The sequence below is a fragment of the Oncorhynchus mykiss genome, chromosome 19, assembly GCF_057628025.1.
Source record: "Oncorhynchus mykiss isolate SJ-2025 chromosome 19, ASM5762802v1, whole genome shotgun sequence".
Lineage (NCBI taxonomy): Eukaryota > Metazoa > Chordata > Actinopteri > Salmoniformes > Salmonidae > Oncorhynchus > Oncorhynchus mykiss.
Window position 1 is genome coordinate 19,894,673 of NC_143040.1, and position 17,768 is coordinate 19,912,440.

Below are 17,768 nucleotides of genomic sequence, written 5' to 3' on the forward strand. Positions count from 1 at the left end.
CCCGCATACAAATGCATGAAAAACATTTTCAACCAGGCAGAAAGTGATAAAATAAATGCCTTCTGAAGATCTTCTGTTGGCACTCAAAGGTCCCAGCTACATCACAAATGGTCCTTTTTGTTCGATAATGTCCTTTATATCCCCAAAAACTGTTTAGCTGGCGCGCTTCATTCAATAATCCACCGGTTTCCCTCCTTCAAAATGCATACAAAATTAATCCCAAACGTTACCAATAAACTTCTCCAAACAAGTCAAACAACATTTATAATCAAACCTCAGGTACCCTAATACGTAAATAAACGATAAAATTTAAGACAGAATCGTTATTGTCTTTACCGGAGATAAACAACAAAGAATGCGCTCTCATCCACGTGCATGAAAACATTATAGCCAAAATGGGAACCACCTAGAAAAACTACATTCTAGCTCATTTTTCCAAAAACAAGCCTGAAACTTTTTCTAAAGATTTGACATCTAGTGGAAGCCCTATGAACTGCAATCTGGGAGGTTTTTGCCTCATAATTAACATGACAGCCATTGGAAACAGTATATAAAATAAAAATAAGATGATTTGTTCTCTGGTTTTTGCCTGCCGTATCAGTTCTGTTAGACATTATTTTAACAGTTTTAGAAACTTGAGTTTTCTATACAAATCTACCAATTATATGCATATCCTGGCTTCTGGGCCTGAGTAACAGGCAGTTTACTTTGTGCACGCTTTTCATCCGGACCTCAAAATACTGCCCCCTAGCCCAAAGAGGTTAACTAAAAAATACCTTTTTCATTATAAGCTCATTTACTTGTGGCTACCAGCCAAATAGCTTTGCACATCTGTCATCTGATGAAAATGAAGCTATTTTCTGTGAAGGAAAACTATACTTGCGCGTATTCAACCGGGGGTACTGCAGGAGGGGGTCTGTTAATAATAAGTGGAATTTTTTTAGTTATTTCAATATCTTTATGAATATAGCTTGCAACAACATATTGTCTTTTATTATATACCTGTGGTACAAAAGGGGAGATTATCATCATTCTAATGTCAACTTTATTTCTCAACTCCTAATATTGAGAAAATTACACTCATTGGAGCCAAGTACACTTGCTGGAGTATGACATAGCCTATTTGCGGGTGCTTATTCAAAGCCTACCAGTGTGGCAAGTGCTGCTGGTAAGCTTTCTTAAATTGGACATTTTTGCCAACACATGGCTCTTAGCTGTGTTTGGTGTTACCCTTCTAGCTATTAGGCTGTTAGTTTACTCTTCTAGTTATAATGGAGGCATGTCAAAATAATGAAACTATCTACTAAATCTATTCACTTTAAAATGTTGATTACTTCTCCTTGCCATGACCTGATGATATTGATAAGACGACGTGATTTAAATGGGGGTCGCTGGTTTGCCCGGAGGTGGTCCGTGGGCAAGAATGTTGAAGACCCCTGGCCTATTGCTAATCTGTCATGGTTTGATAGCAGCTCAGGAGTGCATTGGCTTGTACATTACTTTCTGCATATTTTAATGGGCCGTCATCACTGCTGAACTTTTCTAAGAACGACCATTACATTACCTCACCAGTAAAGGAAAAAGAAAGGAAAAGCTAGCTTCCTGCAGGTGCTATATAAAGCAGGCCTAACTCAGAGCAAGCACTTGTAAACAATGCTGCTGTAGAGCAGTATGCAACAGTGTTTCCTGTAGTAACTTGGACGACAAACGTACCAAGGTCTTAGTACTACGTAAAAATGGTTTCCAAATGTGTGTAAATGTGTTTACAAATTACGAGTGAACTGAGAAGGTGGGGTTTCAGAATGTGGCTGTGTTCAAGAGTATCAAATCCATGATGCATTGTGACTGCCTGACTGATCTACATATGTGTATGCAAGATTTGTAGGTCAGTCAGCAGTTCTAATGTTGAACAAGCCCAATCATAGTGGGTTAGCCAGCCTACATCGATTTCCTTGTGTCTAAGGTCCACACAGCTCTGAGATCAGTTTGGGGAATTGATTGAAACATTGATTGAAAGAAATACAGGCTTGGGATCAGTCAGGCAGATGTTAGGGGTAGGCACTTTATAACAGTCATTGTGCAGAAGTCACATGATTAAGCTTTGGGTCTTGTCGTTATAATCCGCATGCACTGAGTGACAAAGTTTATATTTTTGGGGGAGCATGATAGTTAATTGGCAGGGTTATTGCTGTAGAGGAATTGGTTGACATGGCCCAGGTGACGAGGTTGATAGACTGTGACTTGTTTAATGTGGCAATTCTCTCAACATCTGTTTAAAGATTGACTTACAATCATTTGTAGATAACGTAATCAATAGGCCCCAGTATTGCGTGAATACGTTTGTCACAAACATTTTAGATGTTGTGCGTAAGATACTGCAGACTATGACTCATGGCAATATGCAGGTGTATTGTCAAGAGTCTTGTCCTGGAGGCAGGACTGAGCCATTTCCACTTATGCCAGCTGCAAAGTCACATCATTACAATAGCAAATTTTACGTAAAAGGCCCTCCCGAGTGGCGCAGTAGTCGAAGGTACTGAATCGCTGTGCTGAGGCGCCACCACAGCCTGGGGTTCGCTCTAGCGACTCCTTGTAGCCAACCGGGCGCTTGCAAGCTGACTTCGGTCGTCAGTTGCGGCTGGCTTCCGGGTCATGACAAAAAATGCTAACCTGCTGGTAATAACTGTTAAATAAAAAAAGGCTTTCTATCTCCATTGTCAACAAGCCCAGGCTATCAGATTCTCACTGTATTCAAAACTCCCAGCTGATCCTCCCCATAGAGCCCCAGCCAGCTCCCAAAGCTAATGATACTGCTCCTCTGGATACCAGTCATAGCTCCAGTCTTTAAAAATACCCTGCTACATTCTCCCATGCTGTCCTTATGGGACTGTCATCAGTCTGAGATCCACACCGCTGTGAATATCTGTCTACACTGTTTAGAAAACAGAGCGGGCTCAACATGCCTGGAAAACAAATGCTTCGAAGTTCACTATGGTGCAGCGTGTGGGTTCCAGGCTAGGCTACATCCGAATGTGGTTGTTGTTGTTTAGCCCCTCTTCTCCTCCTCACAACATGGTAAGGCTAGCGCATAGCCTAAACGATGATCCTAAAAAATAAATGTTATTAATAGGGTTCTTACACAACAAGCAGGTCAAGATCAAAGGTTAGCCTATGTAGGCTAATATGTATGTTTGTAAATCAGTTGGCTCATTATTAACCCTTGGGCCATTACCCACCACATCCCCATAGTTAAACCAGGCCTATAAGGCTAATTTCTATAGGGACATATGTTTAATGTATTGCTCAAATGTATACACCTGTCACCATCAATGGACCAGTAGGCATTGTCTCTTCATAACCTATACAGGGACAGGATGCTACAGTCTGACAGCAGAGGCAACAGGATGTATGCAGAGTGGGTTAACCACTGGGTTACAGTAGGCGCCTTACTGCCTGCATGTCAGCCAGGCCTTGAATAAATGACTTGTGTTTTTTTTTCGGTCTTCAGTATTTGTGCTTTGGGCCAACTCAAATGTGATGTAATATCTATCAAGCTAGTATATCCACTAATTAAAAAAAACAAACACATTGATACAAGCCTGTAAATAGGAAGCACGTGTGACCGCAGTGCATTTGATGTCGAAATATGGTCAAGGGGAAAGTCACATCCCAAATCACATCAATCCCATAGGGTTATTTTTTAAATGATTTTTGTTTTGTTTTCAGAGCTTGCGTTGGCCCAGCGCAAGTTTGCCCAGTCCCTGGGAGAATTCCAGTTTGAGTACATCGGCGACGCGAAGACCGACGATGAGAGGTGTATTGGTGAGTGTGGTGCTGTTACGACCTACAGCTGGGTGGTTCTGCCAGCGTAACCACAGACTGAGAACCTTTTGTTTTTGGTTCTGTCTACCACCAAATGAAGTGCTTGCATGTGTAATTTCCCAAACCCTTGGCTTCTTTAGCGATGGAAACACCAGTACTTATGTCCCTCTCTTTTTCTCTGTGTGGTCTTATGTTGGTATGTGTCCTGTCTCGCCTCCTGTTTGAGGGGAGTGGGGGGGTGTGTGTGTCAGGTGTAGCGAAATGCTTGTGTTCCTAGCTCCAACAGTGCAGTAGTATCTAAAAACAATACACGCATCTAAAATAATGGAATTAAGAAATATATAAACATTAGGACGAGCAATGTCGGAGTGGCATTGACTAAAATAGTAGAATAGAATACAGTATATACATGAGATGAGTGAAGCTGTATGTAAACATTATTAAAGTGACTAGTGTTCCATTATTAAAGTGTGTGTTTCTCTGTCTTGCAGATGAATCCTTGCAGGAGTTCTCCAACTTCCTTAAGAACCTGGAAGACCAAAGAGAGCTGATGGTAAGCAGTAACTAGTTGAGACCTGCTTTAAAAGCCAGGGGAAATACCGCTCTCTGTTTGTGTCTAACTAAAGTCTGCTCTGTGTGAGTAAATTACAGTTCCTCGGTGGGTGGAGGGTTAAGCGACGCCTCTGTGTTGTAACACCATGTTCATTAGGGCACACTGTAGCAAAACCTATTGGAATAGAAAACAATTAGTTTCTTAATATACAAGTCTGGGTAGTCCCTGCTGTCTGTTTTCGTATGATTGGTGTCTAATGAACATGGGCCAGAGGAGAGGAGTCAGAGCCACCTTCACTGCACCTGTCTAAGGGTCACTGTGTGTGCTATCCCCACCTCTCCCCTGGAGGCGGTAGGACAGAACCATTAAACACAACCTCAGAAGACATGACATACCAGAGTCAATGGAGTCATTCAACACTCACTGATGTGTAGTGCTATACTAGTACACTACAGTGACACATGTTAAAGTTCAGTTACATCTGCTATAATTTATAGAGGAAGTTACAGCTGAAATTAATGTTGTAAATGTAGCCTGTTAGTGTTTTCTACCCATGCAGAAAAGACTGGGTCTGTGTCCTAAATGGCACCCTATTCCTTCTCTGGTCAACAATAGTGCACAACATAGGGAATAGAGTGCCATTTGGGATGCAACCTAGGGTAACCCTGGAGTTTGCAACCAACCCAGCCTCTCTTGTTGAGTCACGGTGTTCGTGTGTCAACAGATGGGCGTCTCCGTTTCACAGAATAATATCCCTCAAGGCTCCTGGCTCTATTGTCCCTATTCCTCCATACCTCTATTTACTGTAGGTTTTGCTGACTCAACGTTTTAATCAAGGGCTAGGCTATATCTTGTGGTCTCTTGGTGACTCATGCAACATAGATAATGTAGTGTTATTTATATTCTCCTGTAATGCAGCCTATGGCTTGTTCTGGGAGTTCTAAGAGCTCGCACACGCCAATAGTGTTTGCCTGCCGTGAGTACTTGCGGACCTAGTGCAAACCGATTTTACTTGTAGAGTCGCGCAACAGCACGCTGAACAATCGGTAGACGAATGGGAGATCCAGCTTCGATGCAATGTGTGCAACCCTTAAAATATGGTAGCTAGATACAGTATGGCATTTTGAAAAACCATTCAATACTATTGTTTTACTTCCCTGACCCCTTGCAATCAGAATAGGTTATGTTTACAATGCATGTTATGTACTGTATTTGCGCTGTAGATAGGGTCTATCGTTGCCATGTAACCATCTCTACCAGGGCCTGGTTCAGCCCCAGCATCGCATAGCAGTATGGGATGACATCGCAGCCCACAGCAGAGGACTGTGGGGTGGGCAGGCCGGCTCAGACATGTTCTGGAATTTATTTATTTTTAAAAATACATTTATTTCACCTTTTATTTTATTATTTATTGTATTACCTTTTATTAGTTGAGAACAAGTTCTCATTTACAACTGCGACCTGGCCAAGATGAAGCAAAGCAGTTCGACAGAGTTACACATGGAGTAAACAAACAGTCAATAATACAGTAGAAAACAAGTGTATATACAATGTAAACAAATGAAGTGAGATAAGGGAGGTCGGGCAATAAATAGGCCATGGTGGCAAAGTAAATACAATATAGCAATTAAAACACTGGAATAGTAGATTTGCAGTAGATGAATGTGCAAAGTAGAAATACTGGGGTGCAAAGGAGCAAGATAAATACAGTAGGGGAGAGGTAGTTGTTTGGGCTATGTGCAGTGATCTGTGAGCTGCTCTGACAGCGGGTGCGTAAAACTAGTGAGGGAGATAAGTGTCTCCAGTTTCAGAGATTTTTGTAGTTCGTTCCAATTCATTGGCAGCAGAGAACTGGAAGGAGAGGTGGCCAAAGGAGGAATTGGCTTTGTGGGTGACCAGTGAGCTATACCTGCTGGAGCGTGTGCTACGGGTGGGTGCTGCTATGGTGACCAGCGAGCTGAGATAAGGGGGGACTTTACCTAGCAGGAGGCTATTTTGTAAATGACATCGCCAAAGTCGAGGATCTGTAGGATGGTCAGTTTTACTAGGGTATGTTTGGCAGCATGAGTGAAGGATGCTTTGTTGCCAAATAGGAAGCCAATTCTAGATTTAATTTTGGATTGGAGATGCTCAATGTGAGTCTGGAAGGAGAGTTTACAGTCTAACCAGACACCTAGAATATGAGGACAACTACAAATACCTAAGTCAGAACCGTCCAGAGTAGTGATGCTGGACGGGCGGGCAGGTGCAGGCAGCGATTGATTGAAGAGCATGCATTTAGTTTTACTTGTATTTAAGAGCAATTGGAGGCCACGGAAGGAGAGTTGTATGGCATTGAAGCTCGTCTGGAGGGTAGTTAACACAATGTCCAAAGAAGGGCCAGAAGAATACAGAATGGTGTCTGTGTAGAGGTGGATCAGAGACTCACCAGCAGCAAGAGCGACCTCATTGATGTATACAGAGAAGAGAGTCGGCCCAGGAATTGAACCCTGTGGCACCCCCATAGAGACTGCCAGAGGTCCGGACAACAGACCCTCAGATTTGACACACTGAACTCTATCAGAGAAGTAGTTGGTGAACCAGGCGAGGCAATCATTTGAGAAACCAAGGCTGTTGAGTCTGCCGATGAGGATGTGGTGATTGACAGAGTCGAAAGCCTTGGCCAGATCAATGAATACGGCTGCACAGTAATGTTTCTTATCGATGGCGGTTAAGATATCGTTTAGGACCTTGAGCGTGGCTGAGGTGCACCCATGACCAGCTCTGAAACCAGATTGCATAGCAGAGAAGGTATGGTGAGATTCAAAATGGTCGGTAATCTGTTTGTTGACTTGGCTTTCGAAGACCTTAGAAAGGCATGGTAGGATAGATATAGGTCTGTAGCAGTTTGGGTCAAGAGTGTCCCCCCCTTTGAAGAGGGGGATGACCGCAGCTGCTTTCCAATCTTTGGGAATCTCAGACGACACGAAAGAGAGGTTGAACAGGCTAGTAATAGGGGTGGCAACAATTTCGGCAGATAATTTTAGAAAGAAAGGGTCCAGATTGTCTAGCCCGGCTGATTTGTAGGGGTCCAGATTTTGCAGCTCTTTCAGAACATCAGCTGAATGGATTTGGGAGAAGGAGAAATGGGGAAGGCTTGGGCGAGTTGCTGTTGGGGGTGCAGTGCTGTTGACAGGGGTAGGAGTAGCCAGGTGGAAAGCATGGCCAGCAGTAGAAAAATGCTTATTGAAATTTTCAATTATGGTGGATTTATCAGTGGTGACAGTGTTTCCTATCTTCAGTGCAGTGGGCAGCTGGGAGGAGGTGTTCTTATTCTCCATGGACTTTACAGTGTCCCAGAACTTTTTTGAGTTAGTGTTGCAAGAAGCAAATTTCTGCTTGAAAAAGCTAGCCTTGGCTTTTCTAACTGCCTGTGTATAATGGTTTCTAGCTTCCCTGAACAGCTGCATATCACGGGGGCTATTCGATGCTAATGCAGAACGCCATAGGACGTTTTTGTGTTGATTAAGGGCAGTCAGGTCTGGGGAGAACCAAGGGCTATATCTGTTCCTGGTTCTAAATTTCTTGAATGGGGCATGTTTATTTAAGATGGTTAGGAAGGCATTTTTAAAAAATATCCAGGCATCCTCTACTGACGGGATGAGGTCAATATCCTTCCAGGATACCCCGGCCAGGTCGATTAGAAAGGCCTGCTCGCTGAAGTGTTTCAGGGAGCGTTTTACAGTGATGAGAGGAGGTCGTTTGACCGCTGACCCATTACGGATGCAGGCAATGAGGCAGTGATCGCTGAGATCTTGGTTGAAGACAGCAGAGGTGTATTTAGAGGGGAAGTTGGTTAGGATGATATCTATGAGGGTGCCCGTGTTTAAGGCTTTGGGGAGGTACCTGGTAGGTTCATTGATAATTTGTGTGAGATTGAGGGCATCAAGTTTAGATTGTAGGATGGCTGGGGTGTTAAGCATGTTCCAGTTTAGGTCGCCTAGCAGCACGAGCTCTGAAGATAGATGGGGGGCAATCAGTTCACATATGGTGTCCAGAGCACAGCTGGGGGCAGAGGGTGGTCTATAGCAGGCGGCAACGGTGAGAGACTTGTTTTTAGAAAGGTGGATTTTTAAAAGTAGAAGTTCAAATTGTTTGGGTACAGACCTGGATAGTAGGACAGAACTCTGCAGGCTATCTTTGCAGTAAATTGCAACACCGCCCCCTTTGGCAGTTCTATCTTGTCTGAAAATGTTGTAGTTTGGAATTAAAATGTCTGAATTTTTGGTGGTCTTCCTAAGCCAGGATTCAGACACAGCTAGAACATCCGGGTTGGCAGAGTGTGCTAAAGCAGTGAATAGAACAAACTTAGGGAGGAGGCTTCTAATGTTAACATGCATGAAACCAAGGCTATTACGGTTACAGAAGTCGTCAAAAGAGAGCGCCTGGGGAATAGGAGTGGAGCTAGGCACTGCAGGGCCTGGATTCACCTCTACATCGCCAGAGGAACATAGGAGGAGTAGAATAAGGGTGCGACTAAAAGCAATAAGAATTGGTCGTCTAGAACGTCTGGAACAGAGAGTAAAAGGAGGTTTCTGGGGGCGATAAAATAGCATCAAGGTATAATGTACAGACAAAGGTAAGGTAGGATGTGAATACAGTGGAGGTAAACCTAGGTATTGAGTGATGAAGAGAGAGATATTGTCTCTAGAAACATCATTGAAACCAGGAGATGTCATTGCATGTGTGGGTGGTGGAACTAATAGGTTGGATAAGGTATAGTGAGCAGGACTAGAGGCTCTACAGTGAAATAAGCCAATAAACACTAACCAGAACAGCAATGGACAAGACATATTGACATTAAGGAGAGGCATGCTTAGTCGAGTGATCAAAAGGGTCCAGTGAGTGGAGAGGTTGGTTTAGGGTCACGGCGATTTAGACAGCTAGCCAAGCCAACCGGTAGCAAGCTAGCATAGGATGGAGTCTGTTGTTAGCCACCTCTTGCGTTCGGTCAGTAGATTAGTGGGGTTCCGTGTGGTAGAGGGGATTAATCAAAATCACACAACAACAAAAATAAGAACAATAGATATAGTTATAGAGGCCCGAGAAGAAAACATAATAATTCAAATAAATAAATTGTCCGATTGTCTATTCAGAATAGCAGCCGGAAAGACAGCTAACGGTTAGCGGGCCGCAGATGGGCGTTCCGGTAACGTCGCGACAGAGGAGCCAGCCGGATCTCCTTCAGGTAGATAACGTCGGCAGTCCGGTTGTGAAGGCCCGGTGGGGCTCCGCGTAGGCAGTGAAACGGGTCCGGATAGGTGACTGCAGCCCAGGAGTGAATGATGGAACTCAGGCGTGATTGACGGAGCTGGCTAGCACCGGAACAATCGATGTTTGCTCCGGAATCGACGAAAGCCGACTGTCACACGGATAGCAGCTAGCTAGCTGTGAGATCCGGGTATGAATGTCCAGAGAGCAGTTGAAATCCAGGGACATGGAGAGAAAAATTGGTCCGGTATGTTCCGTTCCGAGCCGCGCTGCGCCGTACAAAACTGGCGATAGATTTTCGATAGATTTTCGAACTAAAGGACAGCCGATGACCACAAACCGTGGTTAGCTTCTGATTAGCTTCTGGGCTAGCTCCTGGCTAGCTTCTGGCTAGTTTCTGGCCAGCCTCCTGGAGTTTCTGGCTAGCTTCCTGAAGGATTGCAGATCTGAGGTAAATAATACTTTTTTATAAATATAAATTGGTGAGGCTGGTTGCAGGAGAGTGTTTAGAAGATGAGTTGATGGAAAATAAAAATAAAATGTATGTGAAAAAAGTTGTAAATATATATATATATATATATATATATATATATATACAGGACACGACAAGACGAGGACAAAAGACGTCTGAACTGCTATGCGATCTTGGATGAGAATGCGGGAACAGAATTTTGTCCGATTAATCGGAATGGCCGATTTAATAGGGCCGATTTCAAGTTTCCATAACAATCGAAAATCGGTATTTTTGGGCGCCGATTTGCCTTTTTTTTTTTTTATTTTTTTTTTTATTTGTTCTTTTTATTGAACTAAGCAAGTCAGTTAAAGAACACATTCTTATTTTCAATGACGGCCTAGGAACGGTGGGTTAACTGCCTTGTTCGGGGGCAGAACGACAGATTTTCACCTTGTCAGCTCGGGGGATCCAATCTTGCAACCTTACAATTAACTAGTCCAACGCAATAACGACTTGCCCCCCTCTCGTTGCACTCCACAAGGAGATTGCCTGTTACGCGAATGCAGTAAGGTAAGTTGCTAGCTAGCATTAAACTTATCTTATAAAAAACAATCAATCATAATCACTAGTTAACTACACATGGTTGATGATACTACTAGATATTATCTAGCATGTTCTGCGTTGCATATAATCTGACTGAGCATACAAGTATCTGACCGAGCGGTGGTAGGCAGAAACGGGCGCGTAAACATTAATTCAAACAGCACTTTCGTGCATTTTGCCAGCAGCTCTTCGTTGTGCATTAAGCATTGCACTATTTATGACTTCAAGCCTATCAACTCCCGAGATGAGGCTGGTGTAACCGAAGTGAAAAGGCTAGCTAGTTAGCGCGCGCTAATAGCGTTTCAAACGTCACTCTCTCTGAGCATTCTTGTAGTTGTTCCCCTTGCTCTGCATGGGTAACGCTGCTTCAATGATGGCTGTTGTCGTTGTGTTGATGATTCGAGCCCAGGGAGGAGCAAGGAGAGGGACGGAAGCTATACTGTTACACTGGCAATACTAAAGTGCCTATAAGAACATCCAATAGTCAAAGGTTAATGAAATACAAATGGTATAGAGGGAAAAAGTCCTATAATTCCAATAATAACTACAACCTAAAACAACTTACCTGAGAATATTGAAGACCCATGTTAAAAGGAACCACCAGCTTTCATATGTTCTCATGTTCTGAGCAAGGAACTGAAACGTTAGCTTTCTTACATAGCACATATTGCACTTTTACTTTCTTCTCCAACTTTGTTTTTGCATTATTTAAACCAAATTGAACATGTTTCAATATCTACTTGAGGCGAAATTGATTTTATTGAAGTATTATATTAAGTTAAAATAAGTGTTCATTCAGTATGGTTGTAATTGTCATTATTACAAATAAGTAAAAATCGGCCGATTAATCGGCATAGGCCTTTTTGGTCCTCCAATAATCGGTATTGACGTTGAAAAATCATAATCTGTCGACCTCTAGTGTAGATAAAGTGGAGGAGATGGATTAAAGAAGAGACAACTTGAGAGATGGATTGTGTGTGCCATTCAGAGGGTGAATGGGCAAGACAAAATATTTAAGTGCCTTTGAACTGGAAATGGCAGTAGGTGACAGGCGCACCAGTTTGTCAAGAACAGCAACGCTGCGTTTTTTTTATTTTTTATATAACGCTCAACAGTTTCCCGTGTGTATCAAGAATGGTCCACCACCCAAAGGACATCCAGCCAACTTGAGACAACTGCAAGAAGCATTGTTGTCAACATGGGCCAGCATCCCTGTGGAACGCTTTGGACACCTTGTAGAGTCCATGCCCCAATAAATTGAGGCTGTTCTGAGTGAAAAAAGGTGCATCTCAATATTAGGAACGTGTTCCTAATGTGTTTACCCTCCGTAGAGTTCAGTGAGTAGTGTACATTAGTGTGTTCAACTCTTGTTCTCTGCTGTGTACTGTACTCTACTGTGCTGTCCACACTTCTGAACCCAACTCTGATTAGTGACTACTATGATTTTCCATTTGTGCCAATTCAGTTGTAGATACTCTGTTACCGATTTTGATAACGGAATTAAGATATTGCTCATATTTCATAAACAATTGATAGGTCTACCTTATGACTTCTGAACCTTCATTATCCTCCCTCATGAGGGAGAGAAATTTGAAAGATATGCGAGGCAAAGTTTCTTAAACTTACAGAAGGCAGAGATCTTTCTCCAAAATATGTGTTGATATTAGATGGGGTCTTTACTTTAATTCAACATTATACTGTTTTGATGTATTTCTAATACCTTAAGAAAACCAGAAATCAAAACCTTTGCTTAATCAACATTTTTTGGGATGGGAAAATGGTTGACCAAAGTATATATGCCTTGATTTCAACAAAAAAAAATATAGAACTCTAGCTTTGATTTGACACCAAATTTGACATGCTCCTTTGAGCTTCACATGTTGGTGCTCATGGGTCCTTTTACATGGACATGACCCCCAGCAACAGGACCTTTAGCAGAGAGGGAGGTAGGTATGATTCAGAGAGGGGGAGATATGGCAGGGCGAGTGATCATTAGGACAGCGCTGTTGATTTCCAGCTGTCATGTGACTGTGGGACTAGTGTACTTGAATGTCTTGTGGATGCTTGTAAAAAGATATACAACAACAGGCAACTTTCACTGACTTTATGCTGTCATTAACCCTCTGCAAGTATTGTGACCTTTGGCTTTCCATTGGAATGTTATGTCAAATCGGACGGTGCTTATATTTGTCCCTTTTCACTAACTGCTGGGCTACCTGCCGCCTCTTAGGCTGGGTTTACACTCAAACGGTCGTCTTGGCAATTCGTCACTGATTCTTCCGTAAAGATAGAAATTCTGGCATGCACTGAAATCTCCATGATGAGCTTGTGGAGCATCTACAGAGAATGCTTAGTAGAGTATAAGTCCAGCGTAACACTGTACCTGTGAATAAATTAAACACTTTTGTGGAATGTCCTAATATGGTCATGTCTTATCATCTCTTGCTCTTTCTCAGATGAGGAATATTACAGAAACGCTAATGAAACCGCTGGAGAAGTTCAGAAAAGAGCAACTGGGCTCAGCCAAGGTACTCTATCATATGCCACTGCTTAATTCAGTCTACTTGTTAATGAGCTCATACAAGCACAATCTTGTGTGCTCTGAACACAGCTATAAAGTAATACCCTTTTCTCAACACTGAGCCAAACCAAGCTGTACTGCCCTGGCCTGGTTGTGCATCCACCATAGTTGCAGAAACCATGCTGGAAAGAGGAATGTGATGAAAATATCAGAGCCAGATAAGTACGTTTTGGGTCAGCACAGTAATGTGAAAAGGGTATTAGACAGTATCTTTTATCAAAATCCCTTTTTAATTGTAATGTGTACCTCTTGATATCATGTTCTGAACATTCCTTTGGTCAGTGAAACTAATGCAATATTAAGATGACATTTGTCCTGCTCACTTCTCTCATCTCTCTCTCTCGCACCATGCTCTTTCTCAATCTGTTCCTCTATGCTATGCCCTTTTAAGGCGGAAAGGAAGAAGTATGAGAAGGAAACTGAGAAGTACTACAGCTCCTTGGAAAAGCTTTTGAACATGTCAGCAAAGAAGAAGGAACCACAGCTACAGGAGGTACTTTGTTTAATACTTATACCCTCGCTCTCGTGCGTATATTTACGGAAAATGGAAAACAGGCCAAAAAGACGGGCCCCAACATCTTCCCAACCCCAAAATGGCTGGAAAGAATATTTGCTTAGGGAGAAGTTCCTGACCCATAGGCTGCCTCTCAAATAGCACCCTATTCCCTGTATAACGCACTACTTTTGACCAGAGACCTATACACGGTAGGGGATAGGGTGACATCTTGGCTCATCTCTGTAGCGCTGAAGTGTGTGGAGCGGTGTGAGTGTCCACAGGCCTAGGGTTAGAGTACGGAGTGAGTTTCTCTTTCCTGCTCTGAAAGGGAAGTCATGTTCAGTGTTTCTGTACCAGCCACTAAGGTCGTACCTCTGAGGCAGTAGCTTTTGGAGCGCCTCAAGACAGCCTGAGATTGCAGATACAGTATCAAGCTTTACAGACCTAGTGTGGATTATATTGGGGTTGGTAATGGGAAAAACAAACCTTTTTGGTTATCATTGTAGTTTATATGCATTTCACTGTGAAGGCTTGTGTAGCTATCCTTTGTGTAAGGGTATACTAAACTTACCATAGAGTACCTTAGACATGCAGTCTGGTACTAGATTGTGTATGTAATATAACCTAAACTCCCCTTCACTTAACAAATTATTTTGTATCCTATAGATTGCCCTTGTGGGAGGGAACTGTTCTGTTCCCTCACTGACTCTTGTGGCGTATTCAATGAGATTAAACTTTCTGAACATTTCAGGTAGAAATGTGAAGAGAGCTGACACAATTCCAAATTATACCTGAGAGCCAATCTGTTATGCATTACATTTCTGTGTTGTGATACCCTCCTGAACAGACCCCAGGGTTCTGTGTTTGAAACAGAGATTGTAATCAGGGCACAGTAAAATATATATGTGTGTGTGTGTGTTCATAGCCGCGAGGCACCGTCTAAACTCAATCTGATGTCATACTGTACACTCGTCATGTGACGGGCCCGAAGCACAAGCCCGACCTATGGCACTCAGGGGAAAAACTACTAGCCGCTAATGGAAACTGATGCACTGGATTGAATACAATAACATATTGAACATCCTACAGTAAAGGGGTAAATAACATTGAATACTGGGATGCTGTGAAGATCCAGTCAACAAACCATATAGCCTAATCAATTAGCTTATTAGTCGACCAAACGATACTCACCAGTTGATTGGTCACTTTTTTGGGGGGGCTGTCATACACCACATGTCATCAGTGTCTTAGCCCTTCAGACTTTCTCATGGCTCATACTTTCTCGGTCGGTCTGGGACTCTGTCTGAATCCAGTATAGCTGAAGCTAGGCTGTTTTCTCCATCTCTCTGTGTACACCTGACTGTACTGTATAATTACGCTGACATTTTCTCGCTTTCTCTCTCTGTCCTCTGTTGTGCAGGCAGACAGCCAGGTGGAGACCATTAGACAGCACTTCCAGGAGGAGTCTCTGGACTACGTGTGCAAACTGCAGGAGATCCAGGAGAGGAAGAAGTTTGACTGTGTGGAGCCAGTGAGTGTTAGAAAATACATAATCACACACTCTACACCAGGTGGACAAAACATGAACTCCTTCCTAAAATTGTTTGCACAGCCCACAGTTGTCAAGTTGGCTGGATGTCCTTTGGGTGGTGGACCATTGTTGATACACACAGGAAACTGTTGAGCGTGTGAAATGCGCTAGCGTTGTAGTTCGACACAAACTACAGCCATACCCCATTCAAAGGCACTTCAGTCTTTTCTCTTGCCCATTCACCCTCTGAATTGCACACATACACAATCCATGTCTCGAGCCTTTAATCGGTCCCCGGATCTTCATCTGCACTGATTTAAAGTGGATCTAACATGTGACCTCAATAAGGGATCAGAGGTTCACCTGGTCAGTCTGTCATGTTCTTCATGTTTTGTACACTCTGTCTGTTGTACTCCCAATGTGCCTTAAAGGAAATATTCACCCATTATTTTATTTTGTTACATTGTATTTGTGCATCTGAGTGATTTTTAAAAAGCTGTTCAGCGTTCAAGCAGGCAGAAACAGCCAGTATGACAAGTTTTGCATCATGACATTTGGAGCCAATGAGTGAACGAACTGCTGGCGAATGCACCTTTAGTACTTGTCTAGCATGGTCAGCAGTTCTCTTTTACAGTGCTCATTAACTTAGTGCTCATAAAGTAGTGTACACTACAGTTAGTGTTTTATATAGGTTCCCGAGCAGTCAAAAGAAGTGTGTTTATAAACAAGCCCTGAAAGTGAGTGTGAGAAATCAGATGAAAGTCTTCATTCCCTGTAAACCTGAGAAACAATGTGAAAAGTGTTGACGCCCCCAGGTTATAATGCATTAAAATAAATGTCATTTATACACTCGTGTCCCATGTTCGTTCTCTCCCCAGATGCTGGCGTTCTTTCAGACAGTGTTCACCTTCTACCACCAGGGATTTGAGCTGGCCAATGACTTTAACCACTACAAGAAAGCCTTACAGATCAATATACAAAATGTGAGACCTTAGTCATCATCCAGGTCTTATTAGATTTCTATTTAAAGATGTAATCCCCCATTTAGGGGAAACAGCGCCACTGTCTGCTCCCAGCACCTTTGTTGTTTTTGGTCAACATTTCTGCAGTGCAGATTCGGCTATTCTATCGAGCATGCAATGATGTCCGGTGGGAAGGGGTGTTTTGCAGTAACTTTTGTCGTAATAGCCCAGTCTGACTTTTTTTTTTAACCATTAAGGATTACATTTTTAACCACATAGTACAAGGATGTCAGTATACTGTATGAGACAAAGTGGTGTAAATATAGGTAGGTATGTGGCATGTGTCTGTGAGCAAGGCACGTCACCTTAATTGTTCCTGTAAATCGCTCTGGATAAAAGTGTCTGCTAAATGACAAACATTTTAATTGAGGTGATGATCATTTCCATCAATTTTAGAATTATAATACGTTTTTGTCCTAGAGGGACATGTCTTGTACACAGAGTATTGCTCTAAATACTACAGATTACACACATCACAAAAACTGTACATACACCCCACGTTACCCATGTTATACATATCCTACATTTGAATGTTGGCTCATAATATATCTATAAAGTTGATCTGCTTCTAGTGGGACTTTCCCTAGGTACTTGAGGTGCTTTTTTTTGGGGGTTTTGACTCACACTATTGTTAATGGTGTTTGGGTTAGTCTTAGTGTTTTGATTATGTTCTTTGACCCCAAGCTTTCACTTTCACTCACTCTCCAAAGGGAGCTCTGCATTGTGTAATTGACCCCTGCATGACCATTATAGCTAGGGTCACAAGGGGTGTCTTCCTTCCTTGGGTGTCTCCCTGTAGTCAATGTACTACATTGTGAAACTTGACACAAAAAAAACAATTAACCTTCATTTAAGGTTAGGGTTAAGTATAAGATTAGGGGCATAGACAAGGTTGGGGTTCATTTTTATATCAGTTTGGAGAGAAGTTGCTTTGCCGCTTGACCCGATAGTAACAAGACCCCCCCCCCCCCCCCCATATAGACACGGAGTCGGTTTGAGGGCACGCGGGTGGAGGTGTTTGAGCTGATGAAGAGGATAAGGGAGGTTCCCCAGGAGTACAGACAGACCAGCCCCATCAGCAGCGAAGGATACCTCTACGTTCAGGAGAAACGTAAGGATAGAGGAACGACGCGTGTGTCCAAGAGGGGAGGGCAGTTTAAACTGGTTGTGTTCCAATGAAATGTGTGTTGTCTCCCCCAGGGCCCCCTCCTTTTGGTTCCAGTTGGGTGAAGCGTTACTGCACGTTTGTGAAGGAACAGAAAATCCTACACATGGTCACCTTTGACCACAGGTCAGGAGGAAAGATGGTGAGTCGTGACCCATACAATCAAAGACAGGTTTTGGAAGCTATACAGAGTATGGTCCAAGTAGCACATCAAATGATTGATTATTCAATGTGTGTAGCCATCCCTATTCAAATACATCTATGAAGTCATAATCTGTCAAATCGACAATT

General features: G+C 42.8%; 1 protein-coding gene across 1 annotated transcript in view; it reads left to right on the forward strand.

Moving 5' to 3' along the window:
• LOC110497374 (rho GTPase-activating protein 10) overlaps positions 1-17,768 on the forward strand; it is a 70,360-nt gene that overhangs the window by 21,035 nt on the left and 31,557 nt on the right. Inside the window, exons 2-9 of the mRNA XM_021573450.3 lie at positions 3,727-3,822; positions 4,314-4,375; positions 13,139-13,210; positions 13,655-13,756; positions 15,180-15,290; positions 16,169-16,273; positions 17,294-17,423; positions 17,513-17,619. Of these exons, the coding sequence (XP_021429125.3) occupies positions 3,727-3,822; positions 4,314-4,375; positions 13,139-13,210; positions 13,655-13,756; positions 15,180-15,290; positions 16,169-16,273; positions 17,294-17,423; positions 17,513-17,619 (785 nt within the window). The remainder of the gene's footprint in view (positions 1-3,726; positions 3,823-4,313; positions 4,376-13,138; positions 13,211-13,654; positions 13,757-15,179; positions 15,291-16,168; positions 16,274-17,293; positions 17,424-17,512; positions 17,620-17,768) is intronic.